This window comes from Camelus ferus, chromosome 13 (genome assembly GCF_009834535.1).
Source record: "Camelus ferus isolate YT-003-E chromosome 13, BCGSAC_Cfer_1.0, whole genome shotgun sequence".
NCBI classification, from domain to species: domain Eukaryota; kingdom Metazoa; phylum Chordata; class Mammalia; order Artiodactyla; family Camelidae; genus Camelus; species Camelus ferus.
This window is the reverse complement of record NC_045708.1, coordinates 31378983-31391436: the sequence shown is the minus strand read 5'-3', so window position 1 is coordinate 31391436 and position 12454 is coordinate 31378983. Positions and strand designations below refer to the sequence as shown.

General features: G+C 51.3%; 1 protein-coding gene across 3 annotated transcripts in view; it reads right to left on the bottom strand.

The window, feature by feature from the left end:
* Window positions 1–12454, bottom strand: part of KDM4A (lysine demethylase 4A) — a 44452-nt gene that overhangs the window by 20857 nt on the left and 11141 nt on the right. For all 3 annotated transcript variants that reach the window (XM_006178471.2, XM_032494065.1, XM_032494066.1), the window contains 4 exons: window positions 11640–11887; window positions 11037–11236; window positions 9090–9469; window positions 852–972 (listed from right to left, as the gene is read on the bottom strand). In XM_006178471.2, coding sequence (XP_006178533.1) covers window positions 852–972; window positions 9090–9469; window positions 11037–11236; window positions 11640–11887 — 949 coding nt within the window. The remainder of the gene's footprint in view (window positions 1–851; window positions 973–9089; window positions 9470–11036; window positions 11237–11639; window positions 11888–12454) is intronic.

Genomic DNA, 12454 nt, shown 5'->3' with positions numbered 1-12454 from the left:
TCCCCGGAAGGCACTCTACTTGGGCTTCCCCCTTCCCTACTGCCCTCACACTACCACATCCAGTGGACTTTATCCTCCAGACACATTCACCACATCCGTCCCCCATCCTGACCACCACTATGCTGTTTCAAACCCTCCTATCTCACAGAGACCACAATACAAGCCCTCTGCTCTTTCTCAAGAGGCAACCACCAGGAACAATCTATCTAACAGTCAAACTTGACCACGTCACTCCTCTGCTGACTACACTTCCAAGGCTCCAGAACATCTATGAGCAAAGAGCAAAGTCCCCACTCTTTAGTTCACAATGACCTCACTCCTCCTCCTCCACTCGTCACCCCCAGCCTGGCCCTGTAACTCCAGCCACACTGAGCTGCTTCCTCTGTATACACCTTCTTGCTTGTCTTCCCCATGGTTAGTCATGCTGTACCCTCTGCCTGTGTTAACTAACACCTACTTCCTTCAGATCTGTTTACAGGTCAGTCTGCCTCACTACCCTGTGAGCTTCCCGAGGGTGGGGACATATCTTAGTTATCTCTGTTGCCACACACTCAGCACAAGGCTTGGCATCAGACAGAACTTGCTATCCTGAAAAATCAGTCTGGTGCCTACTAAGAGAAGGAAAGAATCTGCATACAGTGATCCCCAACAGGTACATTCCAAGGTACTCAAACTCGGAACGATTATAAATTAGATATCCTGACATCCTGCCCTCTTCATGGAGCATCTGGGAGAACAGCTAAGACACACAGGCCTACCCCTGGCCTTCAGCTTGGCCTCCTGAGGTCCTGTCAGAGCGGGTCCTAATGCAGGGAGAGCTGCTCTCCTGGTGGATGGGGAACAACACTCACCATCATCGCTGACGCATTCCTGCAACACGAGAGGGTGATGGCGGGGGAGTTTGCTCAAAGGCTGCCGCCGGCCCTTGGACTTCTTAGTCTCCTCCAGGGAAAACACGTATTCATCCGTGACCTAGGCAAACACAAGAAAGCAGAATGGTCTCTGCTCCACTTGGGGACACAACAGAAGTTAGTCTTACAATGAAAATCGAGGGAAAGAGCGGGGAACAGAGAGACACGGAGAAGTATAAAATCACACACAGAAAACACCTGTCTTAGAAAAAGCCAAAGTGACAGTGTCATGCAAACCAGTCTAAACTAGGATTATGTAAACATTTCCGGGCAAAATCTGTGCCTAGTAAGTGTGGGTCCTGGCCTTCTCAGAAGCAGCCTGAAACAAATGTACCAAAAGTAAAACCAGTCTAGCTCTGAAGGTGCCAAGTGCCCCCCTTAAGCGCACTGTCACAAGACTGTCTAAGAGCGCCAGGAAGCACCACAGGCCCCTTTCCTTGGACCAGAAGGCAAGCAGCACCTGCCACAAAGAGCCAGGTGGCTGGGCCGTCCAGGTCTGAAAGGCCAGAGGACATTCAAAGGAGTGAGGAGTAGTTGGCTCATTAAAAAGAAAGCAGGCCGACCTCCCCTGAAGCTGAGACCTCAGCTCTAGCTGGTACTGGTCACCGCTCCATCAGTCTCCCCTCCGCCAGGGAGACCATCAGCCAGGACACAGCGCCACTCGAAAGCTCCAGCCTGGCCACGGAAGGAAGGGTCCGTTTAACACCACATTCACAGTGTCAGAGCAAATGTGATCAGGTTCACAGTGCATAGGACTGAATCATAACACGCATCAGAGCCTGTCTCTAATCAACATATTTAAAACTTGGTTATACCGAACAGGAGGCACGGGGTCATAGCAAAACCCATTTAGCGAGGAAACGAGGCCTGGAAGAGGGCCACTCTGCAAACTGGGACAAAAACCAGTGCCTCCAAGTGCCACAGAGAAGTGGCAGCACCGCAGAGCCACATCAGGGAAGCAACGCTGGGCCTGCAGACCCTGAGGGCAGCTCACGGGGCCCCGGGACTGAGGGCCATGCCAGGGACATCAAGAAAAACCAAACGCTGAGCAGGCCACGTCCAGGCAGAGCACAGCCTCCAATTCCAGACATCAGCTGAGTGTCTTTTAGTCCATTCGTTCAGCAATCATTGACCGAGACTACCAAGCCCAAAGGCCTGCCTGGGGAAGGAAGGTGTGAGGAAACGGAACTAGGAGGTGACCCATGCTCACACGAGTGAGTGGTGCTCAGGGCAGCGTGCAACATGGTGGAGGAGAGAGGGCGGTGGGGAAGCTTTACTACTGAGTCCACAGAGATTTCAACCATCACGGACTTTTAATCAGATCTGAACCATGATGACAGTCTAAGGCACTGGTTTCCAAAACATACACCAAGAAGGCCCCTCAAAAGCCTCCATTAGCATGAACAGTTGGGGCTCCAGGCCCACCTCCATTCCAACCACGACAGCCCTGCTTTCCATTTACATTTTTTTAAATGACTAAGGTTTCACTTAAAGTGGTTCTTTGGCTAAAACAAACTGGAAAACCCACAGTCACCGAATTTATTTGATAGTCTTACCATGGAAATAAAAGGTGTAGGAAGATGCACCCTAACACATGTATGCTTACTGATGAATTCTACATCCCAATGTATTTACACATTAAAGCAAAAGTAGACTACAAAATGATTAAGGTAAAAATAAAGTCCCATTATTTAATTCCTGCACCCCCATAATCTTCTTGCATCCCCCACTTTGAAGACCACCTAGATAACAGGCCTAAATGTGAGATGTGGCAGAGACTAGGAAGAAAAGGCAAGAGAATAAAGGAAACAGACGGTGGGGTTTCCAGCCTGGTCAGCAAGGTGAGAGGCTGAGACGGCTCAGGCTCAGGTGGACGAGGCAGGAGTGGTAACAAGACAAGCTGAACATGCAGCATGTGGTACACACGCCCCCTGCCTGGGGGCCTTCCTTTGAAATACCCAGGAGGCAAGAAGAAATCCAGCCTGGGGGTTCAGAAACAAGTTCAGGGCAAGAGCTGTAGATCTGGGACTCCTCAGCATCGGGTTCAGAATTAAAATCGTGAACGGATGACACTATCAGTGAAAGACTGACTGGAGGGCTGTCTGGAGACGAAGCCTTCCAGGACGCGGGAAGAAAGGAGGATATAAGCAGGGGTGTGGGCGAGGCTTCTGGGGGGAAATCCAGTCCAAAGACCACCGAAGAGCTGAGCAGGCAGTGGCCAAGGGATTCAGCAACTGGGACATGCCAGGACTTTTTTAGAAGTAAATTCCACGCAATAAGGAACTAGGGAGTGAATACATCACAGAGACTGTTTTTGAGACGATCAAGGGAAGGAATGAGATAGCGGCTTGAGAAGGAAATTTCCTGCAGTTGTATTTCAGGGTAAGGGCCTTGTGAGTATGGTTTTATGGGCGGAGAAGATGATCCTGAAAGGAAAGACACTAGGGAGACGTGGCAGAGGGAGTAATGGTCCCCCAAACACAGTCCTAATCCCTGTGAATACGTTAGGTTAACATCACAAAGAACTGTTAAAGTTGCTAATCAGATGCCTTTAAATTTAAATCATGCTGGATTATCTGGGTGGGCCGTATGTATTCAGTGCTCAGTAATGGAAAAAGGAAGAAGAGTCAATGCCAAAGTGATGTGAACGAGGAAGGTGTAGTTGCCCTAGGTGGAAGAAAAGGGCCATAGGCCAAGGAACGGAGGAGCCGGGTGGAAGCTGGAAAGGGCAAGGAAATGGATCCCCCCACGCCTCCAGGAAGGTACACAGCCCTGCCCCCATTTCAGACTTCTGAAGAACTACAAGAGAGTAAGTGTGCATTGTTTTAAGACACTAAGTTTGTGAAACTTGTTGAAGCAGCAACAAAAGGTTTAGTATAGGGTAAGAGGTGGAGACAAATTATTTTATAGGCTAGTACTGGAGGAGGCAGAGGGGTCAAGACCGAGAACACCAGGATGTGGCTCTGGGAAAGGAAGGAGGAGGCCGCCTCTGTCCACATGTGTTTAACCTAAGTGCCTGCTACACACCCAGCAGATGTGCCCAGGATGCCATGCCTGCTGGTGCTGTGGCCATGCAGACATTGTAAGACCTGACTCTACCTTCAAGGACCTTACAGCCCAGCCAGAGGGAGACTTGGTGTCCCAGTCTAAGCCTGCCCTTTCCGCTATCATCACACTGACATTGACCAAAGCAGTCAGGCCTATTCAAATACCTGAACATCCTTCCACATTTTCCCATCTTCTGGCTAAAGTCTGCCTCCTGCTACAGGGCATCCACACCCTTCCCCACAGTGCTATCTTGCCCTCCAACATATTCCAATTTCTAAACTGGAATTAGAATTTAACAGGATTTATCAGAAAGGGCTGGGTTCAAACCCCAGTTCAACCAACTAGCCATGTGAGCCTGGCAAGTAGCAACCTACTGCTTAAGTGGGGTAATGAGCACGGCCCCCCAGGGTTCTTTGTGAGGATGGGGTGGGATGGCGTGTAGGGTTTCCCAGGCCTCTGCCGGCAAGAGAGTGGGAGCTCAAGGCTCTCAAGTTCCTTGTTACCCCCTTAATGTGGGGCAGAGAGGTCAAGATCAATGTTCCTAATAGGGCTTGTTCTGCTGCAGAAGAACCAACCGTTCTCTCTTCTTTCGGGAACTTACCTTTCCAAAGCAGCCCCAACTAACAAGAACTCCTGCAGCAGGCACACCCCTGCGGCTCAGCCTGCAGGTAACTGAAAACTCCGAGGCTGCAATGCCCTGGCCGCCAGTCACCCAGGGTCCTTGACACAGGGTGGTGGCACATCAGCCGAACAGCAAGAAGCCCAGTTACACCTTGGGGGACGCTTGAAGTGAGGAGAGGGGGCCACAAGGGTGCGCCTCAAAATCCAGCTGTTTCCAAATATGGACTCAACGCTGTGAGACTTCTCCAGGGATCAGCAGCATGTCTCAGCTTCTGCCAAAGCCTTGATTGCCAGTCCACCATTCCGCCCACCCCACTAATCCTGACGTCAGCTTCTCACTAAAGTTAAACTTCCACTCATCCCGCCCACGATAACAGAAGGCTCCTGGGCCCAGCCCTGGGGACCACGCTGGTGCTTTAGGGAGCAAAGCCGAATGCACCACGGGCCCGGCTCCTCACAGCACATCCGCACCAGCCTGTGACGATCGCCCCGAGACCAGGGCCCAGTGACGTGAAAAAGGAACAAAGCACCACAGAGACTGGAAGGAGACCCGGAAGCAGGTGGGAAGCAATGAAAAGCTTCCAGGGTAGTGGATTTGGAAAAGGGCTGGGGCCCAAAAAGCCAGAGGACTGTTCCAGGAGTGACACCTGTCTCCTCCCACCTCAGAAGCGTCTGCAGCTGGTGACGGCTGCACAACAGGCCCCTGAGCTGTACACCAAACAAAGGCAAACGGTTAGAGTCATATTTTATGTCACATCTATTTTACCACAATAAAAACAAACCCACCTGCAGCCACCCCCTCTTGCCCCGTCTCGGGGTAGCCCCTGGCACCCTCCTGCTCAGGGCTCCAGGCCCTCTCCTCACCCTACAACACAGGCACACTCACAGGCTCCCAGTCTCTCCTCCCTAGCTCTTGAGGCACCAGCCTCTCCCAGTTCCCCTGCACCTCTGGCTGCTCTTTACTCACTGTCCCCCTTCCCAGGCCCTCTGCCTCCAGCCTCCACACGCCCCACAGGTGAGCTCCTCCATGCCCACCAATGCCCTCCAAGGGAAGGCCGACCCTCTGGAGCTGCAGGTGTGTGTGAATGTGCGTCCTGAGCCGAATTCAAACATCCCTTCACTTTTCCTGTGACCTCCATCCTCCACTGATACACTGCCGTCCATCTAGTAAATAACTCAAGCTAGAATCCCAAGTCACACCGCAATGCCCTCCCACTCAGCCCACACCAGCCCCCAGCCCTGGGCTCCTACCTTTCAGGCAGCCCCCAGTCTAGCCCCACTCTCCCCACCGGTCCTCCCACATCACAGACTAAAGGAGCAGGTTCCAAACTGAATTCCCTACTGCAAGTCTTTTTCCCTCCTTTCCTGATGCAGAAGTATTTGATCATAAAAATAACACATTATTCATAAAAAGTATTCAATTTATAAATGCAAGAAGTGAAAATCATCCATAATTCCACCATCAAGAGAGCCACTGCTGTTTCTAATTTTGCCTCCTTCTTCCCCCCAAAACCCTTCTACTGCTTCCAAAATGTTCTTCCAAAATATCAGAGCGGAGCTTCAAAAACCCTTCACTGGACAATCTAAAGAACCACCAACACCGTTTCTTGAGTGTGTCAGCGGGGGCTGGACAGAGGGGCACTGCCCAGGTTAAGGCAAACTTAAAAGACATAATAAACAATTGTAAGATCAATTAAATCTTGATTCAAACAAACCTACTGTAAAACAATGTTAGACTGCTGAGGAAATTTGATAATGGACTGAGTATTAGATGATGCTAAAGAATTTTTCTGATTTTGCTGGGTACAATAATGGCATGTGTGGTGATTAAGAAAACACCTGTATTTTTAAGAGATGCACACTGAAGAAGAGAAGAAATCACATGACACCAGGATTTGCTACACAGTACTTCAACAAATAAAAAAGGAGAGATGAGGCAACTGTGGAAAATACTGACAGCTGTTAGATCTCGGTGAGGAGTATTTGTGGTTTATCGCATTATTTCCAGTGCATCGCTGTGTATTAAAAAAAATGTGTTATGGAATCTCCAATCTCCAAAAACATACAGCAGGAACGTTCCCCTGCCTCCTGAGCCACAACTGTCAAGTCAAGGTGCCTCAGAGAACAGGCAGAACTCCAAGACCCAGCTCCAGTCACCCCTACCCACACCTCCCAAGGCCCTCTCATCTCACATGCCTGAGACCTAAAAAACCACCGTGGACCCCCATGTGCTCAGACCGTGGCATGAGCCACCATCACCAAATTCAACCCTCTTCTCCCCCAGATTCCCTCTCCAATTTCATCCCATTCACCAGGCATACTTCTGCTAACACCTCTTCCCCGCAGTCTCTCTCAAGTCCTCACCCCAACCCCGGGCCAAGCTGCCAACTCTTCCACTGGTGCTACGAGTATCACTAAGTATCAGAAATCCCCGCTCACCTGTCTACTTGCCTGGACCGTGAGGTCCTTGAAGACACAGTCTGAGCCCAAGAGTAGACACTAGCAACCATTATAAAGTGAAGAGGCCAAGCAGCTAAGATATTTTAGTGAATCTGAAGTACTGCAAAGATGCCAGCACAGCAAGGGGGGAGGTGGGAGAGATGACCAGTGACAGAGTGGAGAAGGGTATTACCATCCGGCTGTGGCCGAGAGGTCCACACAAAGTAAAAAGGAACCAGGACAGACACTCAACAGTTTCTGAGTAGGGGCTGCACAAGAGAGGCGTGTTGGAGAGAAGCCTCCTCTCCCGGCATATTCCCACGGAGAGGATTCCTGCCTTCCTCCCTGGCCCTCGGACGTCAGTGGGCATCACTACACTGGGACCTGCCTTTTGTGGAGGGAGTACCTTCTGGTCTGTGTACACAACACGTGGAAGGCGAGCAGGAAACGCTCTGCCACAGTGTCGGGAAGTGCCTGCGCAGTCCAGGACTGCCTGTGACCAGGTGAGTCATCTGTCTAACTGAGGGTAAGTGAGCAGCCTGGCCATGTGGCCACAGGTTAGAAGCCAGTCCCTTCAATCAACTATAAATGGCAATAAAGTGACATTCTGAGCATCATATGCCTGCTTCCTGTACCCAATATTTAACTGGTTTGTAATTTTGGAGGAATAAAGGAGTTATTTATTTATTGGCTCTCCCCACCAAAAAAAAAAGCCATAAAAAACAAGACTCTGTGGCAAAATTAAGTTAGCCATTATCGTCTGAACGATGCAGATAAAGTATTTAGAACACAGTAAGTCCTTGCTACTGTTAGCTGCATTTGTGATTGCAACTGGAGGCAAGAAAGTCAGGACACTGCAAGAGAAGGACAGTGGGACCTGCAGTGCGATGGCAGGATGAACGAGAGGGCACAGGGCTCTGCAAAGGAACAACGGCTGGGATGCGACCACAGGGAACTGAAGGGGTTCCGTCTCCCAGCTGAAGAGCCCTCTGTGGAAGAGGCCGCAGTGGCGCAGACAGAGCAGCCATCAGAGGCAGCACAGTGGTTACTGGCTCACTAGCCTGCACCCGCCGTGAGAAGGGGGAGGATAAAGGGAGTCTACAGAGACTGAGCCCCAAGACTCAGAGACAGCAGAAGGGAAAATGACACAGGTGTTAAAGACAAGGGGACACACCAACCACAGGAAGGCACTACTGAAAAACTGAGGAATTTTAACGTGGATGAAGTGTTAGCACTTCAGCCGAAGACAAAGTAAAGCCAACGTGCCAAACGTTAACGTGCACAGTGTCCACGGGGACTGGCGACAGTATCCTATTTATGTACTCTTAAAATGTTTCGTAATAAAAACTTTGAGAACAAATTTTTCAAAGGGAAAGGGAAGGGAATGTGGGACAAAGGAGACCTTCTGCGCTGACTTCTACCTGCTAGCGGCCCCGCCGCATGCTGCCCCGGACTGCCACCTGCCCACAGGCTGTGCGGCTGGGAGACAGCAGCTCGCTTGGGTAGCCTGAGTCTGGCTGCACCCAGTGCGGCCCTGCTGCATCCCACTCAGACCCACCAAGTGCCTTTCTGCACAGAACGAACAAGACATAGCTTTTGGCAACAGTGTGTTCTAGGAGAAAGCCTGAACCAACATGTCCACGTTTACAGCTCTGGGAATTCATCCTGGTCTCCAAAAGGAAGTTCTCCCAGCAATGTTATCCCAGGAGGTGAAGAATGTTACAGGGGTAGTCTAGGGTAAGAAAGGCCACCTTATCCCCAACCCTCAAACACTTGGGTTGCAACCACTGCCCCCTAACCCTGTGTCCCTACTGCCAGGAGGGTCAGAGGACGCACCTGACTCAGCTGAAATCCACCGAGGGCATCACTGAGGCTGCAATGCAAGTCTCTGGAACAACAGTCACAGAGAAAGAGGCAGGAACTCCCAGCAGAGAATGAGCTGGAAGTGAGCCAAGGCCACCTGGCTTTTGCTCGGCTCGTGTGCAGACTGGAGGTCTGTTCTAAGGGTCTCTCCTGCCATCTGGAAGCCCTGCAGCAGCCCACCCCAGAACCATGGCCCGAAGCCCGTACCTCGGCCAGCTCCCGCTCACTGAGGCTCCTGGTGGCGCTCGCCTTCTTCCTTGTGCACGGCTCTCCCACGGGGACCCGGCCGTCCCCTTTGGCATAGCTGTGCACAGTGAGAACTCCCGTTTGCCCTTGGGCTCGGCAGGACAGAGGCTCACTGGTTTCTGAATCGGAAGAAATAGAATCCTGGGAAGAACCAGAGCCCAGGCTGGAAGACAACTTCTTTTTGGAGCCTGAGAAGATAAGGCGTTCCCCGAGAGAAGCTGGATTCACAGAAAGGTCCAAGGCCGCTGCTTCCTGTTCCTCCTCCTCCTCCTCCTCCTCTTCCTCTTCTAGCTTGACATTTTTAAGCTCTTCAAATTTGACTTCAGTGGAGTCGGAATAATCTGAAACACAGATACACTGGACGGAGCCCATTTCCTCATGCACATCTGAACTTCGTGAAAGGCAGAGTGACAAAGCACAGACATCGTGGACGGCGAGCGAGGCTCCAAACTCCGACTCCATCACCTATGGGGGCACTGTGTGATGCGGGCTAGCTCCTAGCCTCCCTGGGCCTCCAGTTTCACTCACCCTCTGTAATGCAAGGGTCCTAGCACCTATCTCCAGGGCTGTGTATAAGATGGGAGCACAGTCAGGCTCTTGGCAGACACTCAGTAAGTGGCAGCTGCCATTCCTCAGATGTCTCCTGCGGCTCAGCAGAGAGTCAGCCAGTCCAGGCTAGAAAGTCTGCTCCACCAAAGGCAGTCAGGCCCTAGGGTCTGAGTCCACAGAGCTGTCTGGCTGTCGGTAGACACACTGTCAGCACAGAGATTCTTCATGTCTGTCCCAAGAATGAAAGTAGCCACTCCCTAACACATCCACCCTCAACAACCTCCCCAGTGGATGTTTTAAAAACACTGTATTGGAGCCAAGACATGGAAGCAGATAAAGAAGCCGCAGGGGGTGTGTGTACACATGCGCGTGCGAATACTACTCAACCACAAAAAAGAATGAAATAATGCCATTTGCTGCAACATGGATAGACCTGGTGATTGCGATTAAGCCAGAAAGAAAAATAGCACATGATATCACTTATATGTGAAAATCTAAAAAAAATGATACAAATGAACTTATTTACAAAACAAACAGACTCACAGACATAGAAAACAAACTTACGCTAACACGGGTATGGGATAAAATGGGAGATCGGGTTTTGCAGATACTAAATACTATACATAAAATAGATAAACAACAAGGTCCTACTGTAGAGCACAGGGAACTATATTCAATACCTTGTAATAGCCTATAATAAAAAAGAATATGAAAAGAAATATATATATGTATAACTGAATGACTATGCTGTATACTGGAAATTAACACAATATCATAAACCAACTATACTTCAATAAAATAAATTAAAAACAATAAAACAAAACACTGTATTGGACCACAACATCCCTTCCTAAAATACAACACAGCCCCTCAAGCCTCCCAGTGAGCAAACTCTCAGATGGTGGGCAGTACCCCCACCATCTCATTCCCGTTCCTCCAGCAACATCTCCTGTGACACACCCGTCCCCTACACTTCCCACCCCAAGTTCAAGTCACAGGATGTCACTACCAGATCCCCAAACAGCTGGTGCAGTGGCACATCTCCACGCCTTCACCCCTGCTGCTCCTCTCGAGGATGCCCTTTCTACGTCCTCCAGTCTGCCTGCAGAATTCCTGCTCATCTCACAGGAGCCCGTTCCTCGTTACCTCACCAGGCTAAGGGGTAGCGGGGTCTCTCCCTACATCCCTCAGCCGCCCCGTGTGTCCCTAACCCTAACCGAAGCACTTCTTTCTCACACTCCAGTCGTGCTACTTGCTCCCAGACCTGCCTCCCCCCTCCTCCTCTGTGACCGCGCCCTCACATGGCACCTAACAGAACAGAGCAGCAGGGCTGTGGGGCAAATACCACAACCAACTCACCTGGGAAGGCAAGACCGTCCTCGACTTGGCGCACGGAGCTGTGGGTGGGCCTCACGGGCGCGAGGGCAGCCTGGCACTCCGTCATGTCGTACTGCCCTGAGCCCAGCTCCTCCTTGGGGAACAGCTCGCTCTGACTCACCTCCTGCGGTATTTCAAGACAAACTCGGTGCCTCTTTGTCCCGATGCGGTGCTTGGCAAGGCTGCAAGGAGAAGGGCAGACTCTTTAAGAGCCCCTGACACATCGGCTCACACACACACATTCACACACGACCTGAAACAAACAGCCAGAGCCCGTCAGGCCTGAGACTGGAGACATCACCTCCGCAAGCCTGTTCTATCCAACACAGTTGTATCAGCACCCACCTTGCCTGTATGTGACCCTCGCTCCAGCAAACTAAGGCCCCCGTGGAGGTGCTATCCCTCCTGGGCGGCAGCCACAAAGAAGGGCCTGAACACCTCACTGAGGATTCTGGAGCCTGTCCCAAGAAGAAAATTCCCTCAGCGGAGGCTTAAACACCCCACTCAAAAGCAGCCTCCTGGCAGGTTATGGAGCCGCCTGGACCGCCCACCCCAAGCAACTGGGCCCTGAGGGCTGTAGGTTACCTCCTCTTCGTGTCACCCTCCTCTCCATCCTCAAGCGCTTCCATGTCCTCCTCCGGGCACTCCTCCTCATGCCGGGCTCTCGGCAGCAGCTCGCTCTCCTGAAGGAACTCGGCCGCTTCTGGAGTGGGCAGGGTGTGGTCGATGACTGTGCTGTCCTTCCCAGCTTTCCAGAGTTTGTACCTCTCTGGCTGGAACTTCCTCACAAACACATCCATGGAGATCTTCACCATGTCCTTCCTGCAGGAGCACTGTCACAAGGCACCAGAGGGGCCTCAGGTGAGCACGCGCTCCCTGCTTCCACCGGACCCCAGCTCCCATCTCCTCCCTCCAAGTGGAAAAAAACACAAGACAGCTCAAAGCTGAACTCTTCTGGGTTCACAGGCTGAGGGCATAACACCCTTGCTGGAGTCTCCAAATGAGAAAGGAAGCAGGGAAAAAGGGCGGAGAACGCATGGCACTGGGGCAAGTCCACCCAGGCACCGAGAGGGCACGTGGAGAGCTGGTAGAGATGCAGTTCAGCACTTAGACCCTGTACGGTCAACGTCCACCTTCCCTTTGATTTCTCTCCAAGCCAGGACCACGTGAGCAAGTCAACTCCTGGCCAAGCATCCAGCCCTGCTGCTTCCCTAGAGCAAAAGGAAATCCCTAAGAACTCCTCAACAGACAAATCCCACGGTGACTAAAGCAAGAAACAGCGCTGGGTGTGGGTGTGGTTTTAATGCTCAGTGGACTCAAGCATGGAAACTTCATTTTATACGTGCCCAATCTGAAGAAATTTTTAAATCACTCTGTGAACACAAGATGCTGGCACTTTT